Source organism: Pelophylax lessonae (genome assembly GCF_965119305.1).
Source record: "Pelophylax lessonae genome assembly, chromosome: 12".
Lineage (NCBI taxonomy): Eukaryota > Metazoa > Chordata > Amphibia > Anura > Ranidae > Pelophylax > Pelophylax lessonae.
This window is the reverse complement of record NC_138779.1, coordinates 182,799,243-182,813,314: the sequence shown is the minus strand read 5'-3', so window position 1 is coordinate 182,813,314 and position 14,072 is coordinate 182,799,243. Positions and strand designations below refer to the sequence as shown.

The window sequence follows — 14,072 nt, the reverse complement described above, 5'->3', positions numbered from 1 at the left end:
CCCTGAGACAGTAGATCTTTCCGCATCAGCAGACGCCACGGAGGCGCCACTGCCAGGTGAACAACGTCGGCGTACCAGGACCGGCGAGGCCAGTCCGGCGCCACCAGAATCATCAGGTGCGGTTCCGAGGTTAACCTGCGGAGGAACCTTGACAACAACTGAATCAGGGGAAAGGCATACATCAGACGATACTGATGCCAAGGGGTCACTAACGCATCCGAGGCGTCCGCCAGCGGATCGCGCGTTCTTGCCACGAACCTTTCCACCTTTCGGTTTAGCCGAGATGCGAACAGATCCACGTCCGGGGATCCCCACTTCGCACACAGCATTTGGAAGACCTCCGGGTGCAGGGACCATTCCCCCTGGTCCAAGGTCTGGCGGCTCAGATAGTCGGCCTGCCAATTCTCCACACCCGGAATGTGAACTGTTGAAATCACCGGGACATGAGTCTCGGCCCAAGACAGAATGTCGGTCACCTCCTGGGCCGCCCGAGCACTCCTGGTGCCCCCTTGGTGGTTGATGTAAGCCACCGCGGTAGCATTGTCCGTCTGTACCCGGACAGGACGACCCCGAAGACGGTCCGACCACTGGAAGAGACAGAGTTTTATCGCTCACAATTCCAGCAAATTTATCGAGAGGGAGGATTCCTCCTCCGACCAAGTGCCCTGGGCAGACAGGTTGCCCAGGACCCCACCTCAGCCCGACAGGCTGGCATCCGTGGTAATCACCGTCCACACCAACGGACGGAAGGACTTGCCCTCCGCCACCGACGGGGACTGGAGCCACCACAGAAGAGCCAATCTGGTCTGAGGACTCAATGAGACACTCAGATCCAGAGACTGAGGCAGTCCGTCCCACCTGGCCAGGATCTCCGCCTGGAGAGCCCGCGTGTGAAACTGAGCAAAAGGTATCGCCTCGAGGGCCATCACCATTAACCCCAGGCCCCGCATACAGGTCTTGAGTGATGAGGACGGATTGTCCCTGAGGGACCTGAGCTCGTCCTGAAAGGTCCGGAGCTTTTCCTCCGGCAAGAACACCTTTGCCTGAGCAGAGTCCAGAATCATTCCCAGATAGGGAAGACGAACCGATGGAGAAAATGTCGATTTCGGAACGTTGATGGTCCATCCGAACTCCTGGAGCATCTGTACCGTGGTGGACAGATCGTGCACTAGGTCCTGGCTGACACATGATCTCAGAAGTAGATTGTCCAGGTAACCCAAGACCGCAATGCCCTGTGCCCTTAGCAGGCCCAGAACCGGCGCCAACACTTTGGTAAAAACCCTTGGAGCCGAAGCGAGACCGAAAGGTAACGCCACAAACTGGTAGTGGTCCTCTGCGATGGCAAACCAAAGGTACCGCTGATGACCCTCGAAAATGGGGATGTGCAGGTACGCATCCTGGAGATCTATCAAGGCCAGGAATTCCCCTGGGCTCAGGGAGGCCACCACCGAGCGGAGAGACTCCATTCGGAATTTCCGAATGCGCACAAAGCAGTTCAGCGCTTTCAGGTCCAGAATAGGACGCACTTTGCCCTCCTTTCTGGGCACAGTGAACAGATTGGAATAAAACCCCTGAAACCTGTCCCGATGAGGCACCGGGACAATCACCCCCTGAGCAAGAAGGTCCTGAACCGCTTGGTGCAGGTCCTGCAGACGCCCCGGAGGCAAATGAAGATTTGAGGGAAAGAATCTGTCCGCCGGCTGGGAAAGGAATTCGATCTTGTACCCCGATCGAAAGATTTCCTGAACCCACCTGTCCGATATCCGAAGCAGCCAAGGTTGGAGGAAACCGCGCAAACGTCCCCCCACCCCTGAAACGGGTGAGGGCGCCCCTTCAGGCAGAGGTGGACTGACCCGCTGAGCCGGCATTGCCTGACTTCTGCTTACCCGCCCAGGGCATCTTCTGACTGCCCTGGGCCTTGAAGGGCTTGCCCTCGGATTGGTTCCGAAAGGCACGAAAGGACCCCTGATTGGATCTAGGCGCAGAACCCCGCTTGACTCGAAAGGACTTGTTCTTCGGGTTCTGGGGCAGCATGGTGCTCTTGCCCCCCGGGACGCCTTTCACCAGGGTATCCAACGCCTCGCCAAAAAGGCGAGAACCAGCATAGGGAAAATCAGCAACTGTTTTCCGCGAGGACTGGTCAGCCGACCAGCTCTTCAGCCATATCAGTCGCCGGTTAAGTACCGAGACACTAGACAGGCGTGCTACTAAGGGGGCCTCATTTAAGGCCGCATCACACAGATACATGATTCCTTGGTGGATATGATCCACCATTTCCAGCTGGGCAGGCGGAACATCATCAGACACGAGGTTGCTCCTAAGCACCTTAGTCCAATCAGCCACCGCCTGAGCCACCAAAACGGACACGAAAATGGGTTTGAGCAGCGAGCCCACCACCGTATAGGAATGGCGAGCTAGAGACTCCAACCGCCTAGAGACTCCAACCGACTAGGCGCCAGGAATGGACGTTTTAAAGTGCGACACATCTCATTAACAGTGTAATGAAACTCAGCCGGCAGGGAAACACCTGCGTCGACTTGCGGGTCCTGTGCATCCCAAATGAGGACACAACGCCCGGAGGACTGGGCTCATCCTCCAAATGTAGTGTTTCCTTAACAGAAACAATTAATTCATCCATGGTCGCCCGCTCTTCAGGCGACCCCGGGGAGGAGGTATCAACCCCCTCCACCTCTGCCTCCCCCTCAGACCCCAGCGGGTCCAAGGATGAGTGGGACCCAGAAAAGTGCATGCTCGCAGCAGCAGCAGCCATATCACCATCTGAATCAGAGGAGAGAGACAATCTGGGCCTCTTTCTCGCAGCACGTTCAGCCACCAGCATTTCCATATTTGACACCAAGGTCGCCACTACAGCGGCCAAATCAGGTCTCAGAGGGGCCACAGGAGAACTGGGGACCCCCACTAGAGCTGGGGGGAATTTGCTGTCCTGAGAATCCATTGTCCAATGTGACAAAAATAACAGTGCAAGACGTTTGTACTGTCCCTTTAAGATCGCAGCGGAGTGCGCAGCCCACCGCTACAGCTACAGTGACAAAGACCCCCAAACAGGAGAAGAAAAAAACTAAGCCAGAAGCGACAATACAGAAAGATATTGAGAGCGATAACCTGCAGAGCTACGCAGAGTGTTGCCACCGCTGTCCTGCATCAGAGGAAAAGGAAGTGCTGCTAAAGTAGGCTGAACTTACAGGCTGCATGACGCAGGGAAAATGGCTGCCCCATAGGATTTGCATGGAAGGCTCCGCCAAAATGGCCAACGAATATGCGGTCGGAACGATCGTTCTGCTACCACAAAATGGCGGCGGATGGCGCCAAAACCAGCATGTAGTTTGCCCATAGAGAAGCCAAACATGCCTGCCCATATTTAAAATGGCGGACCGCGCGGATTCGCCTGCTGCAGTCGCCACACACTCAGTTTGCACCCCCACAAACACCGAAGTGACACAGGGAAGGGGACCCCCAAAAACACACAGCACCGCAGCGCATGTCCAAGCGATCCCCGCAGGGACCGCATCAGGGAGTCACACAGGCACATACATGGGGAACACACAGGAACACAGACTGCCACCCCAGACAGAGGCCCCACACAGAAGTACTTACCTGTACCAGATGGCGTGGGGAGCCTCTCAGAAACGGAAAGCCGCTGTCCTCATCTGAAATGAATGCCGTTAGCCAGGGACATTGCACTGCAGTATCGCAGATGCGTCCTGTGAGGTAGACACCTCACGGCTGCATCCCTGCTGCGAACAGGGATGGGCCGTTCATAATGCCAGGGCGAACCATGGCGGGCTGGGGGTCCATCTGACCCTCTGCCCTGGAAACCCAGGGCGGCCAGTCCGAATCCCAGCACCGCATGAATCCATCTTCTTCCGAAGAGTCGACTAAAACTAAAGCTGACAAAATAAACAGCTAGTAAAGTAAGAAAAAACTGACATTTTCAAAGAAAATCAAATAAAAGATTAGATAGGCTGAGACTGGAGCCCCAGCACAGGGAAGCCTAACTACTCCTGACGCTAGGCAGATTAAAACTGAGTTGGGAGTGGTCACTGCAGGGGGGTATTGACCAGATGGGACAGCCCCCATGGGTGTGTATATGCAAATGCCTTTTGTTTTTGACTAAGTCTATATGCCTAGCTACTCCTGCGGAGCAGAAGTCAATACCCAACAGTGATGACTTAGAGGAGGCAGCGACTGTCGGAGGACGCAAGAGAAATGTTAAGATAAAAACAAACCCACACCTAAATCTGATAACAGATTAATCCTCACAATAACAAAAAATTAGTAACTACATAGTAATAATAATAAAAGATAGATAAATAAAAGTCTAGCTCACCTTTTTTTCTCATGGCATCCTCCATTTCAGGGTTTCGGGTCACCATGACAACTTTTACCATTAAGTTGTTTCCTCCCTGCCGAATCATATTCACTACTTGTCGGTGTCCAACTTTCACCACATTTTGACCATTCACCTAAGAAGAGTAAGCATGTCACAAGTCACATATTCTGTGCACTAAATAATTTTAGCCTCACAAATCACCGTCCTACTTTACATACAATTATTTTTGTTTTATAGTTGGGGCACACTTGTAACAAATATGACCAGGGCCGCTGATAGGGGGAACCACCGGTCCTCCTGTAGGGTGCCCGGCACACAGAGGGGCCGTACAGCAGGAGGATCGGTGGAGCAGAAAAGGAGCAATACCCTCTGTGTCACTCACCCAGCAACTGAAAGCTAGTTTCTCACCCTCTCTACCATCGGCTTTCAGCTGCTGGGTGAGAGACACTGTGGGCCGGGTGCTGGGGTGGGTTTGGCCCAACTGTGCCCACCCAGAATTCAGTTCTGCCCCCCCTGGCTTGCCGACGCTGAGCTCCTTCCCCCGCCCCCACTCCCGTCCACACTTACAGCCGGGACAAGGAGATGGGAGGCTGGAGCAGAGAGGAAAGAGCCAGGAGGGGGTGCGCTTTTTTGTGCTCTCCCTCCTGTCAGAAGAGCGTTCCTCTTTACAACACGAGACAGAATCACTCTTACTGTAGATCACATTCAAGTCTGCACACACACACTTTGATTGTCGCCCCCCATCCACATTTTCTGCTCCCGGGAGGTGAGCCGCCCTTGGAGGAGATAGGGTGCAGTGTTTGTGTACAGTGCTATCTACAGCAAGAGCGATCCTGCCTCATGTGTTGTATAGATGAACGCTCTTCTGACAGAAGGGAGAACACAACATAGCGCACCTCCTCCTGGAGGGGGGGGCGTCAGGTAGGCTGTACGGGGCCCCATGATTTCTAACAGCGGCCCTGAATATGGCATGTTAAAGCTATCCAGTAGAGGTTAAAAAAATGTAAACTAAAAATTGGCCACCCCTGCAATGTCTCCATATATTCATTTAAACGGTACATTAATTTATTGCCTGGATTTAAGAAATAATTTCTAATACATTGTATATATTTCAGCTTTCAATTGACATACAAAAGAATCTATTGGCGTTCTTTGGTAGATTTTTAAAATGGGTGGACTTCAAGTAGAATTCCATCCTGATCCTAACTCTCAAGAATTTCCCCTAACACGGACGCTGACTAACCTGCGTAAAAAATGTATATACAGTACTGTGAGTTTGGAGTGTGAAGAAATGCTGTAACCCGTTGCCGACTGCGCACAGTATATTTACTGCGGCAGTCAGCCCCGGCCAGGCAGAGTGACGTAGATCTACGTCACTCGCCTGTCACTGCTATTAGAGCCAAAAGCGGGCGAGCGCATGGCTCGGCTCGTTCAGGGAGGAGTGCGGGCGTGTGACCGGCGGACCCGATGTCCGCCGGTCACACTACGATCGCCGGTACAGCGGGAGAAAGACATAGCGGCTTATGTAAACAAGCCGCCTGTCATTCTCCCTGTGTAAAAATGCAGATCAGACGGTTCTACTATGTAGAACCGTTGATCTTTGTTTTTACACCAATAGCATTGTCCCACTACAGTTAGAATCACGCCCCTAGGACACATTTAACCCCTCCCTGTCCAATACAGTTAGCCCCTTCCCTGCCAGTGTCATTTTTACAGTAACAGTGCATATATATAGCACTGATTACTGCAGTAATGTCACTGGTACCCCCAAAAGTGTCAAAAATGTCAGTCAAGGGTCCGATCTGTCCGCCGCAATGTCGCAGTACCGCAAAAAAAAAAAATCGCAGATCCCTGCCATTACTCGTTAAAAAAAAAAAAACACCAAAAATGACAAAAATGTTTCCCTTTGTTAGTAAACGATAACTTTTGCGCAAACCAATCAAAATACGCTTTTTGCGATTTTTTTTTACCAAACATATGTAGCAGAAAACAAATTGGCCGAAAATGTTAAAAAATTTTGATTTTTACATTATTTTTTGGGGGAATTTCATATAAAAAAAAGTGAAAAATAATCGGATTTTTGTAAGATCTTACTGTAAAATCCTTTTCTCTTAGCTCATTGACAGACGTAGTCTTCTTGATTCACAAGAACTGGGTTATGTTGTCTCCGCAGGAGTAGGACTAGGCAGAAAGAAAAAACGTTCTGGCTCCACCCTAGGGGCAGTCCCAGAGGGTATATCCTCCCTCTCTCTGTTACAAGGCATCAGTTCTGTCACAAAGTAGCAACAGAGAATTTAACCCAACCCAACTCAATGATAGAGGGGCGGGTACTACGTCTGTCAATGAGCTAAGAGAAAAGGATTTTACGGTAAGATCTTACAAAAATCCGATTTTCTCTGTCGCTCATTGACAGACGTAGTCTTCTTGATTCACAAGAACTGGGACATCCAGAAGCAGTGCCACAAATGAGGGGTGGGATTGACAGAAATCAAAATCCAATCTAGAAGGCCCAACCGGAGCCAACCAGAAGTATCAAAGGACTCATCGAGTAAACAGATGAGACCTACCCCACAAAACCTCGAGGTAGACCAACAGTCTCCTCAAACAGTGGCCTGCAGGAACCTTGCGGCCAGAAGAGGCATCTGACGATGCCATCACATAAACCTTATACAATATTGTAAAGGTATGAACCGACGACTAAACAGTCGCCTTGAAAACCTGAACCACTGACGCCTGATGGCGGAAGGTCCAGGAAACTCTAAGCGCCCGAGTAGAATGCGCTTTAACAGGGAACGGGGGATCCCGACCCTTAGATAAAATAAGCCTATACCACCGTCTGTCTGATCCATCTAAAGATGGTCGCAGCAGAACAGGCAACCCCTTCTTAGGGCCATCCGTGATCACAAACAGTGAATCCGTCTTACAAATTGAATCCGTAGTATTCAAATATATCCTGATCGCCCGAACTACATCCAAGGAATGCCATGCAAATTCTCGAGGATGATTGGGCTAAGGACATAGGAAGGACAATACACTGTCCTCATTCAATGAAACTTTGAAACCACCTTAGGAAGGAAGGATGGATTCGGATGAAGAACAACCTTATCCCTATGAACCACCAGATCTGGGGAACAACAGGATAATGCAGCCAGTTCTGACACCCTGCGTGCAGAAGTGATAGCCACCCTTCTGGGATAAAGTAAGCAAGGGAATCTCCCTGATATTTTCAAAGGGAGGTGTCTGAAGAACCGACAGCACCAAATTAAGATCCCAGGATGGTAACGGCGCGTGCACTGGTGGAGCCAGGTGTCGCACCCCCTGTATGAAATTCCGCACCAAGGAATAAGTAGCCAAAGGCTTCTGAAAGAAGATAGCAAATGCTGAAACCAGACCCTTGATAACACTCAAGGCCAGCTTCTGCTCAACTCCCTGTTGCAGAAAAGCCAATATTCGGGCTACCGAATAAAGATGTAGATGGAACCCAAGGGATTCACACCACACAATATAAGACTTCCATGTACGATGTTAATCTTTCTGGAAGTCGCTTTCCTTGTTTTAACTAGAGTAGGAATAACTGAAGCTGACAATCCCTTGTCCTTCAGCACCTGGGTCTCAATAACCAGGCCGTTTAAAAACCAGCGATCGTAAAGCAGGATGGAAGATCGGTCCCTGAGACAGTAGATCCTCCCTGAGAGGAAGTCTCCACGGGACGTCCGCCACCAGTCTGACCAAGTCGGCGTATCAAGCTCGACGAGGCCAGTCCAGAGCTACCAGTATTACTGGAATTCCTTCCTCCTCTATCCTGCGAAGAAGTCTTGGCAGTAACCCAGGAGGAGGGAAGGCATACATTAGCTGGTATTGCCCCCACGGGGTGACCAGTGCTTCTGCGGTCTCTGCTAGAGGATCACAGGAGCGAGCCACGAATCTCTGTACTTTTTCTGTTGAATCGTGATGCCAACAGATCCACATCCGGGGTGCCCCAACGTAGGCACAACTGGTGGAAAACTTCTGGATGGAGGGACCATTCCCCCTGATCCGGAGTCTGACGGCTGAGATAATCTGCCTGCCAATTTTCCACCCCCGGAATGAACACCGCAGAGATAGCTGGAACAAATCGTTACGCCCAGCGAAGAATGCAAGCCACTTCCTTGGCCGCTCGGACACTCTTGGTGCCCCCCTGGAGATTGACATAAGCCACGGCCGTGGCGTTGTCCAACTGGATCCGAACCGGGCTGCCCTGGAGCTGCTCGGTCCAGTGAATCAGACAAAGTCTGATCGCTCTCAGTTCCAACACATTTATCGGTAACCTGGATTCTTCCGGGGACCAAAGTCCCTGAACGGATAACAGACCGAGAATTCCTCCCCATCCGGATAGGCTGGCATCCGTGGTCTCTATCGTCCAATATATTGGCCGAAATGACTTTCCCTGGCTGAGTATCGGAGACTGAAGCCACCAGACCAGAGACTCTCTGGTCTGTTTGCTCAATCGGATCCGATAGTCCAGAGATTCCGGATTCCGATTCCATCTGAGAAGAATCTCTTGCTGAAGAATTCGGGTATGGGACTGGGCAAATGGGACTGCTTTGAAGGAAGCCACCATCAAACCCAGAACCCTCATGCAAGTCCGAAGGGAAGACCAGCTGTTGGATAGTAACAACTGGACTGCTGATTGAATCTTCCGGAGTTTCCCTACCGGAAGGAAAACTCTTGTCCTGAACGTGTCTAGAATTAGACCCAGATATTCGAGCCTCTGGGTGGGAACCAGAAATGACTTTTGCTGGTTCACCAGCCACCCGAATTCCTGTAAAGAAATTATAGTAATTTCTAGGTTTTGTGCAGGGTCTGAAGAGACTCTGCATGAAGCAGGAGATCGTCTAGGTAACCTAGAATCGATATGCGTCTTTGGCGCAGTAGTGCCAACATTGGGGCCAACACCTTCGTGAAGACCCGAGGAGCCGATGCGAGACCAAAAGGTAACGCCACAAACTGATAGTGGTTCTCCCTGCGAAAATGGGAATGTGAAGATAGGCGTCCTAGATTCTATGGACGCTAGGACATCCCCTGAATGGAGGAAGGCTGCTACTGGATTCCATTTTGAATTTTCTTATGTTGAGAAAGGAATTGAATGCCCTTAAGTCCAGAATTGGACGCACTTTGCCCTCTTTCCTGAGTATTGTAAATAGGTTTGAATAAAACCCTAGAAAAAAACGTTCTGTCCAAGGAACGTGGACTACCACTCCTTGTTGTAGTAAATCCGTGACTGCTCTCCGCAGATCTTCTAGACGATCCGGGGATCGTCGGATATTGGAAGGGAAGAATCGCGCCGGTGGGAGAGATCGAAACTCGATCTTGTACCCTGACCTTAAGACTTCACAAATCCACTTGTCCGGGATTCTGGAAAGCCATGGATCCGGGAACCGGCGAAGACGTCCCCCCACCCCAGTTATGGGTGGGGGCGCACCTTCAGGCTTTGGACGATTTATCTTCAGGTCTGGAGGGGGCGGGCTTTTGCTTGCCCGACCAACGTCCCCTGAAGCCTCCTGAAGGAGCTTTGGAGGACTTAATTTTTTCACCCGCGGGGCGAAAAAACTTTTTGTGAGCAGAGAAAGAAGGCCCTCGTCTTTGACGAGTTCCTTTACCCTTAGCATTTTGCGGTAAAAAGGTGCTCTTTCCACCCGTGAGATCCTTAATGATCTCATCTAAGTTGGCTCCAAATAAACGCTCTCCTAAAAAGGGGATCTTAGCCAATGCTTTTTTGGAACCTTGGTCGGCTAACCAGCCTTTTAGCCACAGTGTACGCCTGAGAACCACTGCTGAAACTGATGCTCGCGCCAAAAATGGAGTGGCGTCTAACGCCGCATCACACACAAACTGTAACCCCTGTATCATCTGTTCCAACAAATCTGATACCGCCTGGGGGACCTCTTCTAAGTCCCGGCGTAACCATTTGGTCCATTCGGTTACAGTCTGCAAAACCAGCCCAATAGCAATTATTGGTCTGAAAGCTGATCCAATCAAGGAAAAACGTGGTGCGAGACATAGCTTCTATCTTGCGATCCACTGGATCTTTTAAAAGACGGAGCGTCTTCTAATGGAATAACCGTGGCTTATTCAATCTAGCAATTGGTGAATCCACCACAGGTGGTTCTGTCCATTTCTTAATGAGGGTTTCCTCAAACGGATAACGTCTGTTAATGCGTTTGGAAATAGCAGAAGTGCGTTTTGGCAGACTCCATTCTTCTTTGATTGGATTGCCCAAACATTTGGGCAATGGAAAAACCTTCGCCACTTTGATGCGTTTTTTAGTCCCAAAAGGGGATTTCAGTTTCAGCTATTTCCGATGGAGTACCCTGTAATCTTAAGGTTTCTTGAACAGATACAATGAGTGCGTTTACCAACGCTTCCTCTCGGGCTATGGCTGATGCCGAAACATCCTCCTCACTGTCTGAAGAGACAGTACCCGAGCCACCAATCCCAGATGAGGTACCTGCAACTGCAGAAATAGGCTCAGATTCTGAATCCGAAGTTTCAGATAATATGGGGTGCTTGCGCCCTGTCCCTGACAAGCCACTTCCACCCGGGACACAAAAGTTTCCATAATAGCTGACAATGATTCAATTGTCAGTGGGGTGCTGGAGGATCCTGCAGACCCCTTGAAGGGATCTGGTGGAGATACATGAGTGTCAGGGTCCATGTTAATCCAGGACACCTTGCCAGTAAAAAAGAAAAAACATCTCTTTTTTTTTTAAATAAAAAATACCTCTTTTTTTTTTTTCTTTTTATGTGTATCCCCCTAGCGCAATAGCGCCCCTCAGAGTACCTGCTTCTCGATCCCCAGAGAGAGAGAGAGGGACCCTCAAGGCTCACCACCCGATGCAGTGAAGTTCCCAACCAACTGCAGTCAGCGTCTGTCTTTTACAGACTGGAAAGAGCTGTGTTAGTTTTCCCGGGTAGAAGGACGTGGCTCCGCCCCCTGTGTACGCCTTCCGGCGTTCCCAGCTCTCCACGAGGTAGCTGGGCTCATCAAACATGGCCGCCCCCATACAGGAGATAATAGACTCCAAAAACATGGCGGCTGGCGTGACCTGAGGACATTCATGCACCCGGTCTACGGCAAAATGGCGGCGGACTGCCGAAATCGTTTTTCCCAGCACATCCACCTGCATCTCTGCTAAATGGTGGTTTATCGATCTGCAGGAGGTACACTACAATTAAGGTAGGATTATACCTCCTATGTCTGCTGTAATACTACAGTCTGCTGGGTAGAGTGTTAGCTCTCAAACCAAGTCCACTTCCCACCAAACACATGCTGTATTTACAAGGGGGACTTTTAGTGTCAGACAGATACTGACCATGTATGGAGGGGCCCATAATTCATACTGCCTCATAACGAGGAAAAAAGGGAACGTTTACTCACCATACCGAACCGACAGGCACCCTCTCTTCACAATACCCTCTCCACCGGGGTGGGGGGTTGTGGACCGCTCCGGACGCCTCGACTCTCTGGTTCCTGGCGTCCAAGCGAGACTTTTAACTCGCAAGGTCAGTCCCTCCAATGGGACTCCGTCGCGGCCGACCCAGCGCGGAGCTCTGGTCTGCACGCGCTCGTAGGCAGAAACCAGGGTGACCACTGGATCTCAACATCCAGCCCGTCGCCCGGCCCCGCATACTTACTTGAATGTGTCGCGGCCGACCAAGCGCAATGCAATGGTCTGCGCACGCTCGTAGGCCGGCTGGGGTGACCACTAGTGTCACCCAGTCCGGCATATTTGCTTGAAGATCTCACAGGAAAAAACACTGGAGAAAACTACCTAAAAAAAAATATTTTTTCTAAAAAAAATCTTGCCAGGACCAGAGATCCCAGCAAGGAACTTAGGTCCTTACTCCTGACTAGACAGAAAAAAACTGATGCCTTGTAGCAGAGAGAGGGAGGATATACCCTCTGGGACTGCCCCTAGGGTGGAGCCAGAACGTTTTTTCTTTCTGCCTAGTCCTACTCCTGCGGAGACAACATAACCCAGTTCTTGTGAATCAAGAAGACTACGTCTGTCAATGAGCGACAGAGAAATTGTTATTTTTGCAAAAATTACGCTCTTTTTTTGTTTATAGCGCATGATCAAAAAATTGCACAGGTGATCAAATACCACCAAAAGAAAGCTCTGTTTGTGGGGAAAAAAAGGACGTGAAATCCGTTTAGGTACAGCATCGCACGACCGCGCAATTGTCCGTTAAAGTCACGCAGTAAAAAATCGCAAAAAAAACCCTGGTCAGGAAGGGGGTAAAATCTTCCGGGGCTTAAGTGGTTAAAGTAAGAATGCTTTCAAAACTATATATTTTTTTCTTTATTTTTATCAATTTACAAAATGCAAAGTGAGCAAACAGAAGAAAAATCTATACAGGTGCACTGGACTTCAATTTTTATTCCATCCCTAACTGAATGGTTCACTAGAAATAACAAAGTGGCAGAAATGGAGGAATTGATCCCTATTGCCAAAGAGAAAGTTGACAAATAAAACCTGACTTGGGCTGCATGGGACCACTTCCGAGAGATCGACTCTTTTAGTCTGCAGACTGCTACGCAATGAATTGTCTCTTATTGCGACTTTAGGAAGATTGCACAAGTACAAGCCTTTTTCCCCTTTCTCCGACTAACACCATGAACAAGCTATAGATACAGTGCCTTGCGAAAGTATTCGGCCCCCTTGAACTTTGCGATCTTTTGCCACATTTCAGGCTTCAAACATTAAGATATAAAACTGTAATTTTTTGTGAAGAATCAACAACAAGTGGGACACAATCATGAAGTGGAGCGAAATTTACTGAATATTTCAAACTTTGCTAACAAATAAAAAATTGAAAAATTGGGCGTGCAAAATTATTCAGCCCCTTTACTTTCAATGCAGAAAACTCTCTCCAGAAGTTCAGTGAGGATCTCTGAATGATCCAATGTTGACCTAAATGACTAATGATGATAAATAGAATCCACCTGTGTGTAATCAAGTCTCCGTATAATTGCACCTGCACTGTGATAGTCTCAGAGGTCCGTTTAAAGTGCAGAGAGCATCATGAAGAACAAGGAACACACCAGGCAGGTCAGAGATACTGTTGTGGAGAAGTTTAAAGCCAGATTTGGATACAAAAAGATTTCCCAACCTTTAAACATCCCAAGGAGCACTGTGCAAGCGATAATATTGAAATGGAAGGAGTATCAGACCACTGCAAATCTACGAAGACCTGGCCGTCCCTCTAAACCTTCAGCTCATACAAGGAGAAGACTGATCAGAGATGCAGCCAAGAGGCCCATGATCACTCTGGATGAACTGCAGAGATCTACAGCTGAGGTGGGAGACTCTGTCCAGACAACAATCAGTCGTATACTGCACAATTCTGGCCTTTATGGAAGAGTGGCAAGAAGAAAGATATCCATAAAAAGTGTTGTTTAAAGTTTGCCACAAGCCACCTGGGAGACACACCAAACATGTGGAAGAAGGTGCTCTGGTCAGATGAAACCAAAATCAAACTTTTTGGCAACAATGCAAAACGTTATGTTTGGCGTAAAAGCAACACAGCTTATCACCCTGAACACACCATCCCCACTGTCAAACATGGTGGTGGCAGCATCATGGTTTGGGCCTGCTTTTCTTCAGCAGGGACAGGGAAGATGGTTAAAATTGATGGGAAGATGGATGGAGCCAAATACAGGACCATTTTGGAAGAAAAC

The 14,072-nt window shown here is 49.4% G+C and overlaps 1 protein-coding gene across 1 annotated transcript in view; it reads right to left on the bottom strand.

Annotated features, from left to right (window-relative positions):
• SHANK1 (SH3 and multiple ankyrin repeat domains 1) overlaps nucleotides 1-14,072 on the bottom strand; it is a 964,213-nt gene that overhangs the window by 114,013 nt on the left and 836,128 nt on the right. The window contains exon 17 of the mRNA XM_082273843.1: nucleotides 4,349-4,484. Within this exon, the coding sequence (XP_082129969.1) occupies nucleotides 4,349-4,484 (136 nt within the window). The remainder of the gene's footprint in view (nucleotides 1-4,348; nucleotides 4,485-14,072) is intronic.